At 32.6% G+C, this 17,442-nt stretch overlaps 1 protein-coding gene across 1 annotated transcript; it reads right to left on the bottom strand.

Moving 5' to 3' along the window:
- Nucleotides 1-10,326: 10,326 nt before the first annotated feature.
- LOC139449329 (uncharacterized) lies at nt 10,327-12,048 on the bottom strand. Its single transcript, XM_071230636.1, has one exon. The coding sequence runs from the start codon at nt 12,046-12,048 to the stop codon at nt 10,327-10,329; it is 1,722 nt and encodes a 573-aa protein (XP_071086737.1).
- Nucleotides 12,049-17,442: the final 5,394 nt, after the last annotated feature.

Genomic DNA, 17,442 nt, shown 5'->3' with positions numbered 1-17,442 from the left:
TGTTTCAGGAGAAACATATTCAATGGCATTAGTTATTGTCAAGGGCAATTGATGTTCTATGACAGCATTGGGGTCTTCAGGATCAGTATCAATGATCTCTATCACTTCCTCTTGCATTTGTATTGGTACAATTTTTTGTTGTACAGGAGGCAATGATATAGTAACTATATCAATAGAATCTTTTGTATGTACAATCACTTTTGACTGTGATGATGGGTTTTGACAGTCAGATGTAATATTAGTAAGATTTACTGCATTTGTTGGTACTGCTGGAACTACTGGAACTACTGGTACTGCTGGCAATACTTTCACTACTGGCACTTCTAGAGATGTTGGTACTGCTGGCACTTCTAGAGATGTTGATACTGCTGGCACTTCTAGAGATGTTGGTACTGCTGGCAATGCTGTAGATGTTTTCACTGATTTTGTTGCCGCAGTTGTCTTTGTTTTTGGTACATCTAGTTTGCTCACTTCTCTTTTGTTTCTAATCTTTCTTTGTGTAAAGTTTTTTGCCTTTCCTTTTCTCCGTTTATGTTTTACTGGACTCTTTGATGATTGTGTATAACACTCTGAGGATGTTACTGTTGCTGGTATAGGTGTTCTTATCAACGTGATAGGATCTACCCTGACAGGTACAGTAGTTGGTTTTTTCAGCAATGATATGGTATTTGGCCTAGACTTTTTGATTAAAGGTTGCATGATAACAGGAGACACCATAGATCGTTTTTGAGTGATAGTTTTGATGGAATACATATGATCTATTTTTGTTTCTGGTTTAGTAGGATCATTAACATTGTAATATGGAGGATGCTCATCTTTATCAACATCTGGTAGCAAAGTAGTGGGTGGTATCCGCCAATATCCATATGTCGTTGGCCTAGATTTTGTAGTTGGTTTTGAAGTATTCATTGTGTTAAAGGGTAATCATATTAACACATCTGATACTATTGTTGTAATTTAATAGAATATAAATTATTTATTAATAATAAGAATATTCTTATTTTTTTTTTTTAAAAAATGCATAAAATGTAACAAAAAATAAATGTCACACATAATGCGCATATTTAATGAAATTTTGCAAGATTTATATTAACTATGGTCATTTCTGGGTATAAATTGTAGCAAATTCTCATTGATAGAGTTTAACTTGATTTGTATGTATTCAGGCAAAGAGTCAACCAGTATAGCACTAGCATCATATGGCTGATTGATAACTAGTTCCCAATGCTCATCATTGACGTGTGTCACTCTATTGTGCTCATCTACAATTCTTAGTGTGACTAAGTTACTAACAGATATATCAACTAATTGATATAGTAGCATAAGCGATATCACATAGTAGAATCTACCAATGATAATTCCACCATAGTGTATAATGCCCATTTGATTTAAATGAGACATAGCATCACAGTCCATGTAGCCAATTATTGGCAAGTAGTAGTCTCCTCTGTCATTTTGTACATGCGGTGTTGAACTTAATTCAATTATTGAAATGACAAAATCAGGACATTTTGTAACATGTGTGTTGACAGGAGTGTTATCAGCATACTGATGTAGATCACTATATATGCTAGATTCATTTATATTTTCCAGTGATCTTTCATTACGTTTCGTTTTGAAAGTCCAACGTTGTTTGACCATTTCATCTGGATAATATTCCTTGTTTTTTGATTTATTTTGGCCCATAGTGATGAATATTGTAGTCAGATACTAAAAAAACAGGTAAATTTGTGTATTACAATAATATGTGTGGATAGATCAGCTGTTTTGTGCTTAAAAGTACAGTCTGCCAATGCAGTATGGATCCTGTTTAGTAAACTTCCGCAGTTTAATGTTAATTCCGCCCAAAGATTTCGTTATCTGTGTACGCAAGCACTGTTCTTCAGGGACCCTTTCGTACCGTTTGTTTATGAGCAATCTCCAGTATGTGGGCGAAATCACATCTATTTCTTTGTTGTTTTCTGTCACTGTCAACCACAGCTTGGGCTTACTGGTGACATTAACCATTGGTGACAGAAGATTAAGATCCAAGATATAGTACCAATTGCCAATTGCAATACAACCATATCGCGAGTATGACGCAAGATCAGTGTCAGATATAGCATCACTGTCCATGTAGCCAATGACAGGAACCATGTAGCTTTTGTCCTCATTTGTAACACATGTAACTTCGCCTAGCTCAAGCTTTGATACAATGAAATCAGGATATTTTATCATATCGGAGTAGGTTTTGGTAATGCGGAGCATTTGATTCAAGACGACATCTGAAGCCATATAGGAGGTATCTTGCCGATTGCGCTCATCTATGTCTTCAAATGATTTCATATCCAGAGAGACGCCATCTAAATTTAATATTCTCCTGTATGTTACTTTATCATTTTTTTCTTTACTTAATGAAAGTGGCGAGTACTTGGTAACACTTCTTTTTGATTCGATTTGACCCATGTTGGTGTTTGTCCTACAATAATTACTAAAAAAATAAACTATGCAATTTGTCTATCCATTTTAATAGTATATTCTGATAACGCAGATATTATTGGATTGACTATTGCCCATGGATGCCTATATATGATAGGGGAGGTATCATTTATTTTAATTACTTTCCACATGTAGTATGGTATTAAAATACTTTTGCTTGAATCAATATCGAAGTAAATATCAAAACATAGTTTTCTGATATGGTTAAAGAAAGGAACATATTTATTTGATATAACAAACCGAAAACCACAAATATCAATACAGCTATCATTAGTTGTAATTGGTAATGTGTGGCCTAATGGTATAAATTCAGATATAGAACATATAGGTACATTACTGATAACAAATTCAAACTGACATGACTGGTGATTATATGTATGCCTTATGAATGGCCTACATATCATTTGTGTATGTGATGTCATCTTTATATAAAATATGTTCTTCTATAAATATATTAGAGTGTGTTTTATAGTTTGTTTTATGGATAAAATGTACTCTCTTAGTGCAACTGGTATTTCTTTGAGTCCTATTATTGGTGTACAGGGCCATTGTACCATTTGCCATGTATTTCCAGGTATAGTAAGTGTGGGTTTTTCCTTAAACTTAACTATCATATTTGTTTTGGGTTCTACGAGTTTTATCCTAATAGTTGGTTTATTTGTGTCTTTCCGCCACAATACTATTGATAAGTTTGGGCTCCATATCACATAAATGTACCTCAGAAAATTCATATTAATCTCTTTTTCAAACATATCAAGACGATAACTTAATTCAGATGAGTAGCATACAAATATCACATTCATATATGTATTTTTGTCTATAGCAACAACCAGTGTATTTTCTTTAACTAACAGATATGGTTGTTTAACTGGTGTCATATATATAGTTGACATGACTATAAAAAATAAATGATATTATTTATAAAAAAATATTAATTTAAACAGAAACTATCCATTTAATATGTTTCATAATTAACATAGCAGTAGCTGACTCTGTATTTCTAGTCAATGGATATAAAGAATATGTATTATTAACATTTACTACCCAGGTGCCTTTATATAATGTATATCTAGTTGTTGGTGTATAAACTTCAATAGTGTTTCCAGATATACATTCATAGATTATATCTTCTTTTATATTATTATTAGTAGTATTTACATGCAAATTATACATACCACACACAATATTAAATCCACTTATATTATTAACTGTAGTGTTATATTCTTCTTCTGAACAAATGGGACCAAGTATAGATATATTATTGCCATTTGGTAATATTAATTGTATATTACCTTCTGATACTCTTAACTGAAGTGGATTATTTAAATTTGCTAATCGTTTAATTTCTCCCATTAAATGCGGAATATTAATAATAGATTTAGCAAGATTTGTGTACATAACATTTGGTTCAGAATAGTATCTATAAGTATTTTCTGTTTGTACTATACTATCATCTGTAGTATTTTTTTCAATATCAGCATCAGCATCAATATCAGTATCAGCATCAGCATCAGCATCAGCATCAGCATTAAACATACTATTAGTTATTGTTGGAAAATTTGTTGCATTATCCATATTAACTAATTGTGGATTTACTACTATAATACCATTTATATCTGTTACAACATTTTGCATATATTGTTGAGGAGATAATAATAATGTGCCATTGTTATATGTTGGTAGTAATGTATATAAATTTGTTGTATTTGTGTAATAAGGGTTCATCTTGATAATTATGCCAGTAATATACTATCTATAATATATGTGTAATAAAAAAGATTAAACTACAGTGATTATGTATTAATTAATTCACATTTATTGTATTTCACTTTAAGCTAGTATCTGACTAGCAGCCAACATACCCAATAGTTTATTGCCTTTAGCTTTTTCAATAGTTGTATTACTCATTTGCCATTGCTCTATAAAATACAGTGTTGAGCATATACTCCATTCATGAGGCAAAAAGCACACATCAAATGGATTGCTAGAGTATACACTTTTCACAAATATCTTTGCTCTATTTTGTTGTGCTTCAACCATGAATTTCAGATACATATCTGGTTTGAATCTATCAGACTCTATTTTCGCTATAATATATGTAGAGCCGCATCTTATTATTATGTGTGTTCTATGATCAGATAATCTTGCTAGTACTCTGAATGTTGAACTGTCTAAATTCGCTTGTACTATCTCTAGATTGGGAAGCGGATTAAGCTCTTCCTCAATTGTATTATAGATATCATCTAAGATAAACATCCATTTTTTACAAGAACTATTCCATTCAATGGTAAAGTATCCCTTATTTTTCTTAGGTTCACTGCTTCTTTTTAGCTCTTCTTTGGCTTGATCCAATAATCCCTGATATCTGTTTAATTCAGCCATTGTGCTATTTATAAGCAATAAACTAAAAAATACACACTTAATCAGTTAGATTGTTGTATTAACAGATGGTTTATTCTAGTGAAGTAGCAAATCCTTTGTTTACAGCCAATTTTTTTTGTAGGGTCTTGTTTTTGTCAATGTACTGTTGCAGATTGTTTCGTGCAACAGAATCCTTCATTGGAAAATCATACTCTGGATCAAATACACCCATTAGTATTGCCAAAACAGTTGTTGGATTAAATCTGCTTTTTGGTTTAACCCACTCTAGCTCTCTTTTAAGCAACAAGTCATTGTATTCCATTGCTTTCCACATATCTGGTCCAAAGTTAAGTACACTATCATTTGGCATAAACAATGATATGTAGTATCTTCTTTTAGGATCAGCACATCTTGCTGCTTCCAGTAGTCTAACAAACTCAGCGCAAAGTTTGTAATAGTTGTGACTTCTAATGATCAAGTAGGTTTCTCCTAGTGCAATGACAAAGTTTATACTGTTAAGGTTTGATACCAACCAGTGTAAAGGAAACTCTTCTGTTCCATATGCTACTATGTTCATTTTTTGAAGAGACTTTCGATAAAACATCCGAGGAGGATCTGGCAAATCACTGTGAAATTCCCATACATTGATTTCTTTGTTTAGGAATATCCTGATACGCCCTGGTACTTCCTCATATTTTGGCCTGTATGATATCATTAGTGGATTTCCTTCATCATCATATGGCATTGGTCTGTGTGCTGGTGGTATTCTTTTTATTTTTTTCATTTTGCGTGTTCCAGAAGATGACGTGTAAAACTTGTTTTTGGCAAACTCTTTTACTAAATCTGTATCAGTACTAGAGTCCTCATCAATACATTTTTGCACATTTATGGATATTTTTTCACTTGATATAGGTGGTTCTGAAAATAGTTTTGTCAACAAAGAATGCTTTTCTAATAATTTCTTTTCATACTCTATATTAGCAGAAGTAATATCTGGTAAACCTACTGATTCACACATTGTACATGTGTCTATGCTATATTATTATATACAATATATGGTTATATCAATAATAATGATATTATATATATATATATTAAAAAAAATAATATTGTAATATAATCAATATATCAGAATTTATACAAGATTATATTTAATTATTAGGAGTTAGATAACCTTTTAATAATCTTTGTGTTTTTTTCGACAATAGTCCAAGCAGCAATAATAAACTTATCTATTATTTCTGCATTTTTAATGGGAAATATATGCAGAGACATTAGCCCCATAGGAGGAACCAAAATTAATCCCCAATTACAGTGTGATACTTGTATATAATGTCCTATCTGATTGCATATAAGCAATGGCTCTCTATTTAGTTTGCTATCTTGTATTGACAATAATTGATGAGATCTAAGTCTGTCCAAATTAAATATAAAATTTCCAGCATATATTGATACTAAATGTTCATTAGCAATTCTTTCATAGTGTAAATGATATTTTGTTTTATGAATAATACCTCTGATTCGTATGAGAAAAATATTTTTAATATTGGCGTGTGTATATGGTTCATAACTTGTAATATTAATTTTTATACACGATAATGGAGTTTGTAAAGCCATTTAAATAAGTGCAGCAAAACACTGTTTATCTATATAAGATATTTCATCTATTATTAGTGGAATAGTAGGTTCTATTGAATATTCAAATATGTCATTGTATATACCATGAGCTGGTAAAATTCCATCTGGACATATGTTGTTTATTTGAATCATATTGGGATTTTCTGCTAATAATTCAATATCAACAAAATATGATGAATCTGGTGTTGGCGCATCTCTTAATGATAAAAATAATTCATGTTGTATCATCCATCCTAACAAGTAATTTACATATTGTGTTTTTTTTGTATCATATTCTATTTGAATAAGATCTTCAATGTTTTCTTTTGCATCCCAGCAAGAACTTGGTACGCAAACAGATGGCTTATCTTTTACATTTATCTGAATTCCCATACCAGCAGATTTCATTAAATCAAATGAGAAAAGTGGTAAGGGCATATGTCCATTTACTAGTAAATAGTAGTCACCAATTTTCATGTAATGTATTCCATTAATATGACACCATGGCATATATTTTATCCGCATATAATCTCTAGATATACTAGTAATAATGCCATAGTCACCAGCTGTATTGCGTCCTAATCTGGGAGTTTTGCCTTCCTCAAAGTCTATTCGTAAGCAATATTGCGGCATATTATCTTCTTCCTCGTTTGATATTATACTAGCCATTTTGTACTGATATCTAAATATAAAAAAGAAAGAAAGACAGCTTTAACTATTACAATAAAGTGTCCCATCAGAATTCACATATTCTTGTAATACAGGATCCCATTTAGGGAACAATGTTGTATGTGCATTATCTGTTGTTTCATCCTCATAAGCAACTAAATTTCCTCGCTTATTTCTGTATTTGAATCGTGGTATGTTTGTGTAACTCCACGATCTTTCAATATAGTCATCAATGCACTTTAAAATAGGAGCACCTTCTGCCCATATACCAACTGCACAAATGTTTGGATTTGTAATTGGTCCCCAGTATCTGTGAGATACAGTTAGCTTGTCATCTGCAAAATTGATGATTGTTAAGTCTAACAATGATCTGTTTTGTTCCAGTATATTATACAAATTACTGGCTGTCATATTTTTCAATACAATGAAGTATTTGCCAATATATATAATCAAATCATGCTTGTGTAGTAGTGAATTTAGTTCAGTAACCATTTCATCATGAGTGATTATTGCTCTTATAAAAATCTGTGTTTCATTATCTGTTGTAAAATAAGTGTCTGCTGAACTATTTCCAATATGCCAACATAGACTCATTGTAGATTACAGCTATAGATTATGTATTAGAAAATAGCTAATATTTCATCATCATTATCAGAATCATCTGCTATTTCATCACTTTTGCTATTATTGTCCATAATAGTGGCAATAATGCTGGTAGTGCTGTTGTCAATGGAAACAGATACAGACTTTTTTTGTGGCTTACTGTTGCGTTTAGGAATGCGACTAAACATTTCGCTTGTTATTGAAGAATATTCGCCATTGTATATTATTTGATATTCAATTCCTTTTTTCTGTGTTTGTAGTAAAAGCATATCATCATCTTCATCATCTGATATATCCTTTTTTGTTTTGCCATTAAATATGTATGTGTTTGGGCCAGACACATTGATAGCAATATCTTTCCAATAAGATTGATCTGAAATCCATCCCTCATATGCCAATGAATATCTTTGATTGTGCGCTTCAAGACCTAGCAAATGATTAATCCATTGCAGTGTTATGCTTTTTGGTAATTCAGGCAATGAAGTTATGCGGTTTATGCTGTAGCCCCACATATAATGTGGCACTAATCCATTAGCAGTGCTGGTATTCAGCTGAATACCTAGTTTGTTTACCTTTGCTGCACAACATCTATCTGCAGATAAATGATTGGGTGTGTGTATTGCCATATGATAACTGCCCAATTGTAGATATTTGACACCAGGATTTGTTGTCCAGGTTGTGTGTACTATTTTGGCTTTATTGCGCGTAAGATACCCCACAAATCCTAGATTAGATTCAGCTGAAGTGCCTAGTGATATTCCATTTTCTCTTGAGCAATCAACTCTTAACCAATATAAGTTTTCTTTAGTAGCCATTGTTGAGGGTGCTTTAGTGGCCATTATTAAGCTTTGCGCAGCTTATAACTATAAACAAAGACTAAAAAAAATAAAGATAAAAAAAAAAACAAAGATTAATACTAATGATTTATAATAACATCTCTGTTAGTTATTTGTTGAAGACCACTTAAATGTAAAAATGTAGGGATTTCTAGTGAACTATTATAACAAATGGTGGATTCCCATTCCATACTAGCTATAGTACTAGTAACCAAGGCCATATTAAACACTAATGCGCCTTTGATTACTACGCTGTCATGATTATCATCATGTGCTATAACAAATTTTATCCATCTGTTATTGGTGTATATACCAAGTGGACTTGCCATAAGAGAATGCCATTCTTTAAGTCTTGGTCGCTCAAGTATGAATATATATTCTTCACAAATTATTGATGGAAGACACTTATCTTTAAGTATACAATATTCTGCTGAAAACTTAGAAATATGTACAATAGTAATAACTTTTATAATTGAGTTATCTGAGCATATAAGATTAACATCTTCTTTTCCTGAAAATGGACATATATTAAATACTATTGATAAACTACCTTCTGATCTTTTATATAAATTATCAATAGCATTAAAATATTTGTTTGGTTCTTCTGATGTACTTTTATGTTTTTCATTATGTAAATTAATTTCATTAATAGATTCATAAGATGGATATTCTGTAGATATATATACGGGCACAAATTCTTCAAATTGTGAATCAGAGTCTGACTCAAAATCAGAATCATATACCGACATCTGGAGTAATTATTACACAGTGTTTATATTTATCATTAAACATGCCCCTTGTGCATGGTTCAATTAGATTTCCAACTACTATATTTAATGTACTATTATCAAATTCACAGATGCTAGAGAGTAAATTTTTTATCTTGCGCCGTTTTAAAGTACTATTGCTAAATTCGCTGTAATATGGATTATCATATGGATCTCGTTGTACTGTAAATGGATTTATAATATTAAATCTACAGGACCATCTAGATACAATTTTCCACATGAGTATATTAACGTGCTCGTTTTTATCAAGGTGAGGTTCAGGATCGGGTAGTTCTTCTATAGTTTCGCTATATGTCCATATTTCTGAAGGTATAAACCAGTTCTTGGTATTTTTTAAGTTAATTATAATACCATAGTTTAATTCCTTCATTGTTTTAAATAGATATGGCGATAGCGCATTCTCTCCAGCAACAACTAAATAGTAATCACCAATTTTCATGTAATGTACACCAACACGGCATAGTGTGTATGCAGTATATAATGTTCTCTTAATTTTGGTGATAAATAGTATTGCTCCATAATCACCTGGATATTTGCGGCCCAATACCGGTACATCAGAAATAGGAGTAGTATTTATTCTAAGCCATGCTTTGTTTGTAATTGTGGATGTAGGTGATGACATCAACACATCTGATAATGATGACAATTGTGATGCCATAATGTACTTGATAGTCTATAAAAGCTAACAATAAAAAAAAAAGTAGTGCTGTGTGTGCTTGTGTGTGGTGTAAACATTCAAAGCAAGCGACTATAAGCAGTGAAGTGTTTAGGTGATGTGTAACTGTTTTTGTATGTGTGTGTGTGTGTATGTAGCATCTTAACTGGTAACCATAATATCACAGTGGTTAACCATCAAGATGTTTGAGCAACGCAAGAACATGGTTGCTTTGTTGGAGATCTATTTCCTCTTACTCTTTGAGTTTTCTAGAGGTGGTCCATGCTTGATCTCCAGTGTATGTATTTAGTGCCACCCATTAATATGTATCAATGTCGGGCGCACGCCTGTAAGACATGGACGACTTTACAGGATTACGTGTTGTGGAATTTTGCCCCTGTGTTGTTGATGGCTCCATATCGCGCAATATTTGTGATGTGGTGTTTGTTACTGTCCTCAGCCTAGAAATTCTTTCACGATCCTTAGAGTACTTTGAGCATTTCTTGAACACCTTTATTTTTCCTTCATCTGACTCTGCTAGGGGTCTCTGATTTCTCCCAGATGCTCTGTTCCGATTGTCTACTTCTCTGAACACATTTCCAGCAAATGTTGTTTGAGCATTGTTGTCCTCATCGTCAGATGCTAGTCTAAAGACTAAGTCACTTTCACTCTCAGATTCTGCTTCATATGGAGTGACTTTGGGCTCAGTTCTGTATCCAGATTTTTCTCCAGATGTGGTCTCATACTGGTATCTGGAATTTGGCCTGGCTCTAAATCTGTTCTCACCAATACTCTCAACACTGCGCGCAACAGTATTTGCAGAATTGCGATTAGCAGGGGCAACATTGCGATTAGCTGGAGCAGCATTGCGATTAGCCGGCGCATTATTGCTAACAGCCAACACACTATTGCGATTAGCAGGGGCAACATTGCGATTAGCAGCACGTGCAGGAGCGCGGCTATCAGCAGGGGCGACACTGCGATTAGCATAACGCGTAAATATAGGACTACGAATAGTACCAGGTACAGGTACAGGTGAAGTCGTAGGAGCAGGCGTACGCACAGGAGCAGGGCTAGGAGCAGGCGTACGTGCAGGAGTAGGCGTACGCGCAGGAGCAGGGCTAGGAGTAGGATTATTCCTTTCATTGCGCTTATCAATTCTCCTAACCTTGCGATCATCAGTCCGATTTTCGCGCTTAGCATTACGCTCAGCAGTTTCTGCAGGAGTACGATTTTCACGCCTAGCTATACGTGCAGCCCTACGCTCAGCCTTACGCTCAGCTTGTTCAATGCGCTCAGCTTCTTGTTCAATGCGCTCAGTTTCTTGGTCAATAAGTCCAATAGTGCGCTCGGCACTAGGCTCATCAACATACCCATCATTGGGCTCATCAACATACTCATCATTGGGCTCACCATCATTGTTGACACGATACTCATTGTGAGTAGAAATATTATCAACAAAGTGATCAGCATGACGTCCATACTCGTGGATAGCAATAGCCCTGTTTTCACCAAGTGACTTTTTCTTTCTTTCTTTGAGAAATTTATCATATGCTTTATAAGCTGCTTTGAGATCATCTTCCAGTTTTTTCTCATATGAATCCCATACTTTGTCAACCTCGCTCGCAAGGGACAACTCATATCTTTCCCATGCTTCCTTGACGTCATGATTTGTGCACTCACCCTCTGATGGTCTGGGCGTGCTTGAGTAAACTATGTGACCAGCTCTATGGCTATTCAGAGGCTGTCCAGTTATATGCCTGTTTCTTTTCTCGCGCTTCTTCTTCCTGTTATAGGTTTCAGCACTTGCAATTGAGCTAACATCAGTCTCTAGCTCATACTCAGGCTCAGTCTCACTTTCTGTGTCCTGCTGCTTTGCAGTCTTTTTACGGGTCTTTATAACAATACCAGTAGTATTGTCTCCCTCCTTTGTATTCATGTATATCTTTTTGAGATTCTTTGATTCAAGATCTGGGTACCTATAACCTGGAATGGTTATAACTCTTTCACCGCTAAGTGCAGACGAAAATGCGCTTCCCATTGTTGATTCAAATGAATTAATAGTTACTTAGAACTAAATAGTAAAAACGTTATCATTTTTTAGTTGAGAAATTAATAGGTTATGTGCTGCAGATTTTATTTATTATTATAGAATAATCTATAGTAAGCACACTGTTACAGTGATGTCTGTTGGATATGTTCCAATGGACATACTAATCCAATGGACATACTAATATCTATTTGATATAATACTTTCTGTAATCAGTTTGTGCTTTCTATGCATCTGCTTAACTTAAGTTTATGTCTTAAGGGAAAGTAAAGTTGATGCAATGTGTATCAAATATAATTCTCTTTCCCGGTCCATCCACTTCCCTTATGTATCTTGATGCATGTATATCGAAATAGAGATATATATATGCAAGTTGGTTTCTCTTCACCAGTCAGCCCACTTCTCTTATGTATCTTGATGCATGTATATCAAAATAGAGAATGTATGCACGTTGGGTTCTCTTTTCCTGTCCACTCACTTCCCTTCTGGGTCTAACTTGTAACACAGATAATATGAATAACAACATAGGTAATATGGCTAACAACGTTTCCTCCTTTGCCTGTCCATTCATGTATCTTGTGATGCATTATTGTAGTTACATTTGTCGTCTGCGATCCATGGATAATAAATACATGGTGTATAATTCTACACTCTTGTCATATTACTTCTTCTATGGCATGTATATAGGACATGGTTCATGTTTTTATACGGTATCTATTTCTAGATTGACATCTTTATCTATCTGATATCAATATTCAATATCCAATTATCTGTTTCTGTATTCTCTTGTTGTCACAACGTGTGAACTCTATTTCTGAGTTGCTATGAAGTCTTATCTTGTCTTATCTTGTCTTGTCTTATCTTATCTTTAAGAAGTTTACATCAAGATCATGTAAACCAATGATATATAATAACAAAGAGTGTTATACAAAACATTGCCATAAGTGCAACAAAACAATATTATGTATAGTATTTATAAAACTGATTTTGCACACAAAAAATGAAACATGTCTTATACTGACTGACCATTGCGCTGTTTTCTATAATCAACCTTAATTCATGTGATGGCTCTGTAAGGTACAAATGATATCTCTAGTTGAGATCCAATTGATATCTTGTCTTTCTCATTCACTTCAATGGATATCTCATCTTTCTCATGAGACATGAGACATGATAGATATGTCTTCATCCATATTGACTCTTAAAACTTCGTCATGAAACACCAATATGACGTAGTGATTATATCTTGGACTTTGTATACAAGTACAGGTGTATTCTTATAAAAAAAAAAAAAAACAAAAAATTACTTTATAGTTATATATACTTGGTTTACAACTTAAAGTATTCCAAGCTGATATCATGGAACTCTATTAAACTATAGTTTTATAAAGATCCATTGTAAGAATCGTTATGTCACACTGGTTTCAATATAATAATTATATAATAGTCAGACGCATGCTGTGTCATGAGTTGTGTTCTGTCATCCCAATCCATGGATTCATTTTTGGGCTCAATTCATTACTATTTTACACTATCCTGACTTGATGAAAGCTAACCATTCCTTAATATAAGGAATATTGCATTTCCGTCGGTCTGTCGATCTGTCTGTAGTGACTTGAAAATGTATTTGGCAATTTGGTCTTACATGCTGCTATTTTGTCTGCATTTGAAAAATGTAAAGATAACTTACACACGTACAATCGTACACTCGTTTTCTGTCTTTTTAGCTCTTACAGTTGATATAGTGAATTATCACATTGACACTGACTATTATTCGGGTAATATCATGTAGTCATTGAGCGTTCCTAGACTATAGCAGTTGTATGCTAGTGTGTGTGTGTGTAATCTTATTAAATATCTTACAAAAAAAGCAAAATCTTATATAAAAACACATCTTACAAAAAGACAAACATCTTACAAAAAATAAGAAATCATTATTGTTTTCTGAAGTACTATGTTACGTTTTGACACTGTATGTTTCCTCATCTCTTGCTCGTGATCTACACAAATATACAATAATATACTAATTTACTAGTATTGCATATATCAATGAGTGATAGTTGTTTACACATTGTAACAGTGTGTGTATAACTGTTTATCACACCAATTTGCATTTGTTAAAATCTTAATCTCTTTGATGTATACTGTACGAGTGTTGTTCAATGGGTAAGTGGTTAGTGGTGTATTTACATCATTGGTTTGCGTAATATTCCACTCATTATTTCCAGCATACCTATTCTTTATTTACAGAATCATCACATGAATGATTTTGTGATTTGTATGTGGTCTTTCGATTACAAAGAATGGATACTGTGTATCAATACAACCACTGTATGAAGTCCTTTTCCTGTCTTAATAACAACAAATATTAGTATATATATAATGGTTATAAAATACTATTGAAGGGAAAAAAAGTACTTAATATTTTTAGCGGCATTAGGTTCTTCAAGATAGCTAATTGTCAAACATTGCGGGTAGCACTCTTCAGCAACCGTGTCAAGTTTCACTTGGTCATCTGAATCGCCATACTGTGAAGAACATGGTTTTGATGTGTTTTCAGTTTGAATAACAAAGTGTTTATGAATATATCACTTCAACTGTCTTCTCAACGATCCTTGAGTATCTTGTAGTAGAAGTATGTATCTTTTGCCTTTACTTACTTAACTTAATATAAAATAAAATGGTATTAGTCACTTAAAGAGGACACTATATTGGACATATAATGTGTACAAAATATTGATTCCTGGTTTTACATGTCTCCATGGCGTTTCAAAATACATCTGTCAGCGGTATTGTACTCTTGTAACACATTTGATAGATGACCATGAATATATACTAGTACAGTATAGTCTAAACACTTTTCATGTAATAAGTTATATAATAGTGTTCTCACAACTTCTTATGATGATCTAGAGTCAGGAGTATACCTAGACAGTCCAGTTGTGATTGTCGATCCTGATGTGATTATAAAAAAAAAAAAAAAATATTAATCTATCAAAGTATATATAAAAAATTATGTAATAATAATATTGCATATACAGATTCAGCTTTCAAAATACATGGAGAGATGCATTGAAATGTCACATACAGCATTCGTTCTTCGAAACTCCCTCTTAATGACTAATATACTTGGTAAATCAGGGTTTGTTTTACAAGCCTTGTTGTACAGGTTCAATAGATCGTCAAACAGTTGATATGTATTGTGTACGATTTTAATATCTCGACAATCAGTTCTTATTTTGTAGCTATAACAGCAAAAACAGCAACGACAGTGATAGAAATATACATGTTCCGTTGTCTTGGTTACATATGTTTGCGAATTAGTATCATGGAGTGTCAATTGGTATCATGGACTCCTGTGCTGAATAATAACAAATAATAATACACATATAATGGTTATAAACACCATAAAAAAAAAAACAACTTAATAATATAAACATTAAATGAAAATAAATATATTGTAATAATATACTAATTATCTTTTTTTAATTTGATTATTCAGAAATAAGTATTACTTTAGTAGATGCAGTAGACTTTATAAGTCATTGAAGAATTTCTTGTTCAAATCGTCAACTTCTTTTGCCGTAGTATTGAAAAATTTCCTATTTCAAAAGACCTACGTCTTTTACTGCAGACAGAAGAAGTTTTTGTTCAAATCGCCAACTTCTTTTGCCGTAGTATTGAAGTTTTTACTATTTCGAAATACTAGCATCCTTTGCCGTAGCACTGAAGAAATTCTTGTTCAAGACACCACCTTCTTTTGCCGTAATATTGAATATTTTCCTGTTTCAAGACACCACCTTCTTTTGCTGCAGTCCAAAGAATTTCTTGTTTCAATATGCCCGTTTCCTTTGTTGCAGCACTGACGTATTTCTTCTTGTAAAATACTATCTTCCCTTTTCCCTTGTTGTCAGCATTGACATCTTTAAAACAAAATGAAAATACATATATAGTGGTTATAAACACCACAAAAAAAAAACAACTTAATAATATACTAATTATATTTTTTTTATTTTAATTACGCCAAAATAAGTAGTAATTTAGTATGTACCAGTAGACTTTTATAAGTCACTAAAGATTTTCCTGTTTCAAAACACCTGCGTCCTTTGCTGGTATCATTGCCGTCTTAAAAAAAAAAAAAAATGAAAATACAGATTTAAGTATAATAATATATAGGTATTTAACTATTATAGCGATAGCTGAAATAGTTTGTGGTTAATATTGTGATCTGCAATAGGGTGATATAAAAAATCACAATGCATCATGATAATGTTATTATTTTAAGTAAAACACAATCTATTATAATGAGTAAACAGTTGACAGCAATAAATATATTATATTTATATTTATATTTGCAGTTACTACAGTGTAATTGAGTCTTGCCTAAGCTAATATATGGTTCTTTACAATTTCATGCTAGTGGCGATAATTGCTGCCAATGAAATATATCTATCCTCACAAACAAAATAACAACAACAACAACACTAATATTATATAATTAATGATATTATTGTAGCTATATGTTATTATAGTTATGTTGAAGATGTTTTCATATAAAAAACAACAACATATAAAAAACAAAAATAATAATAATAATAATAGTGCATAATAAAGCTATTATTGTAGCTATAATGTTATTATGGTCATACGTTTGTATCTTCATAAAAAAACAACAATGATATTATGGACAAACAATATTATGTAGCATAGTTATTATATCCTAGTGAAGGAGACAATTTATTTGCGATGTTACCTGTTCTTATGATGACAATGATGATTGGTATTATGTGATCATGAATATGACACAAGAAAATGTTTTCTAGAACTTGGTAACCTGTCTGCTTTGAAGTTCTTTATTCCGGTTGATTGAAGAAAATGTCCACCTCGTATTTCGAGAAGTGTCTGTATCTATAGGAAATCTTGATAACATGTCTGCTTTTAAATTGTTTGTTCTATTGGTTGTAACAGAATGTGTCATCTTGTTTTTCCATGAGGTTCCAAAAGCTAGGATTGTCTTGACTTCTTGTTTGGTTTGTGGCTAACAGGTATTGATTAGCATAGATCTATGTTCATCCAGAGCCTTGTAGCATTTACCAGATCATCGAGATCGATAAAGTTGGTTTCTCGCAAAGATAATTGTCTGTTTCCCTAATATATCTGTTTTCTTCTGTGTCCAGCGTAGTACTATCTGATATAATCTAATATAAAGATATTTGTTATTCACAGATTGGGATATCACAATAGGTCTTGTATCGCATATTTTATCTATGCAATCCCCTCCATAGTTATCATCATCGCATATAATTATAGTTCTTGGACGTAAATCAGAATTATATTAACAAACCATTTTCATGATCATTTTGTAGTAGCTATCAACTGTTGATT

This window comes from Haliotis cracherodii, unplaced genomic scaffold (genome assembly GCF_022045235.1).
Source record: "Haliotis cracherodii isolate W230 unplaced genomic scaffold, xgHalCrac1.p SCAF_78, whole genome shotgun sequence".
Classification (NCBI taxonomy): domain Eukaryota; kingdom Metazoa; phylum Mollusca; class Gastropoda; order Lepetellida; family Haliotidae; genus Haliotis; species Haliotis cracherodii.
Note: the sequence above shows the minus strand (reverse complement) of the source record. Positions and strands in the feature narration are given on the sequence as shown.

Bases quoted from the DNA above. Each gene is read 5' to 3' on its own strand.
- LOC139449329 (XM_071230636.1), bottom strand. From the start codon at position 12,048: ATGGGAAGCGCATTTTCGTCTGCACTTAGCGGTGAAAGAGTTATAACC.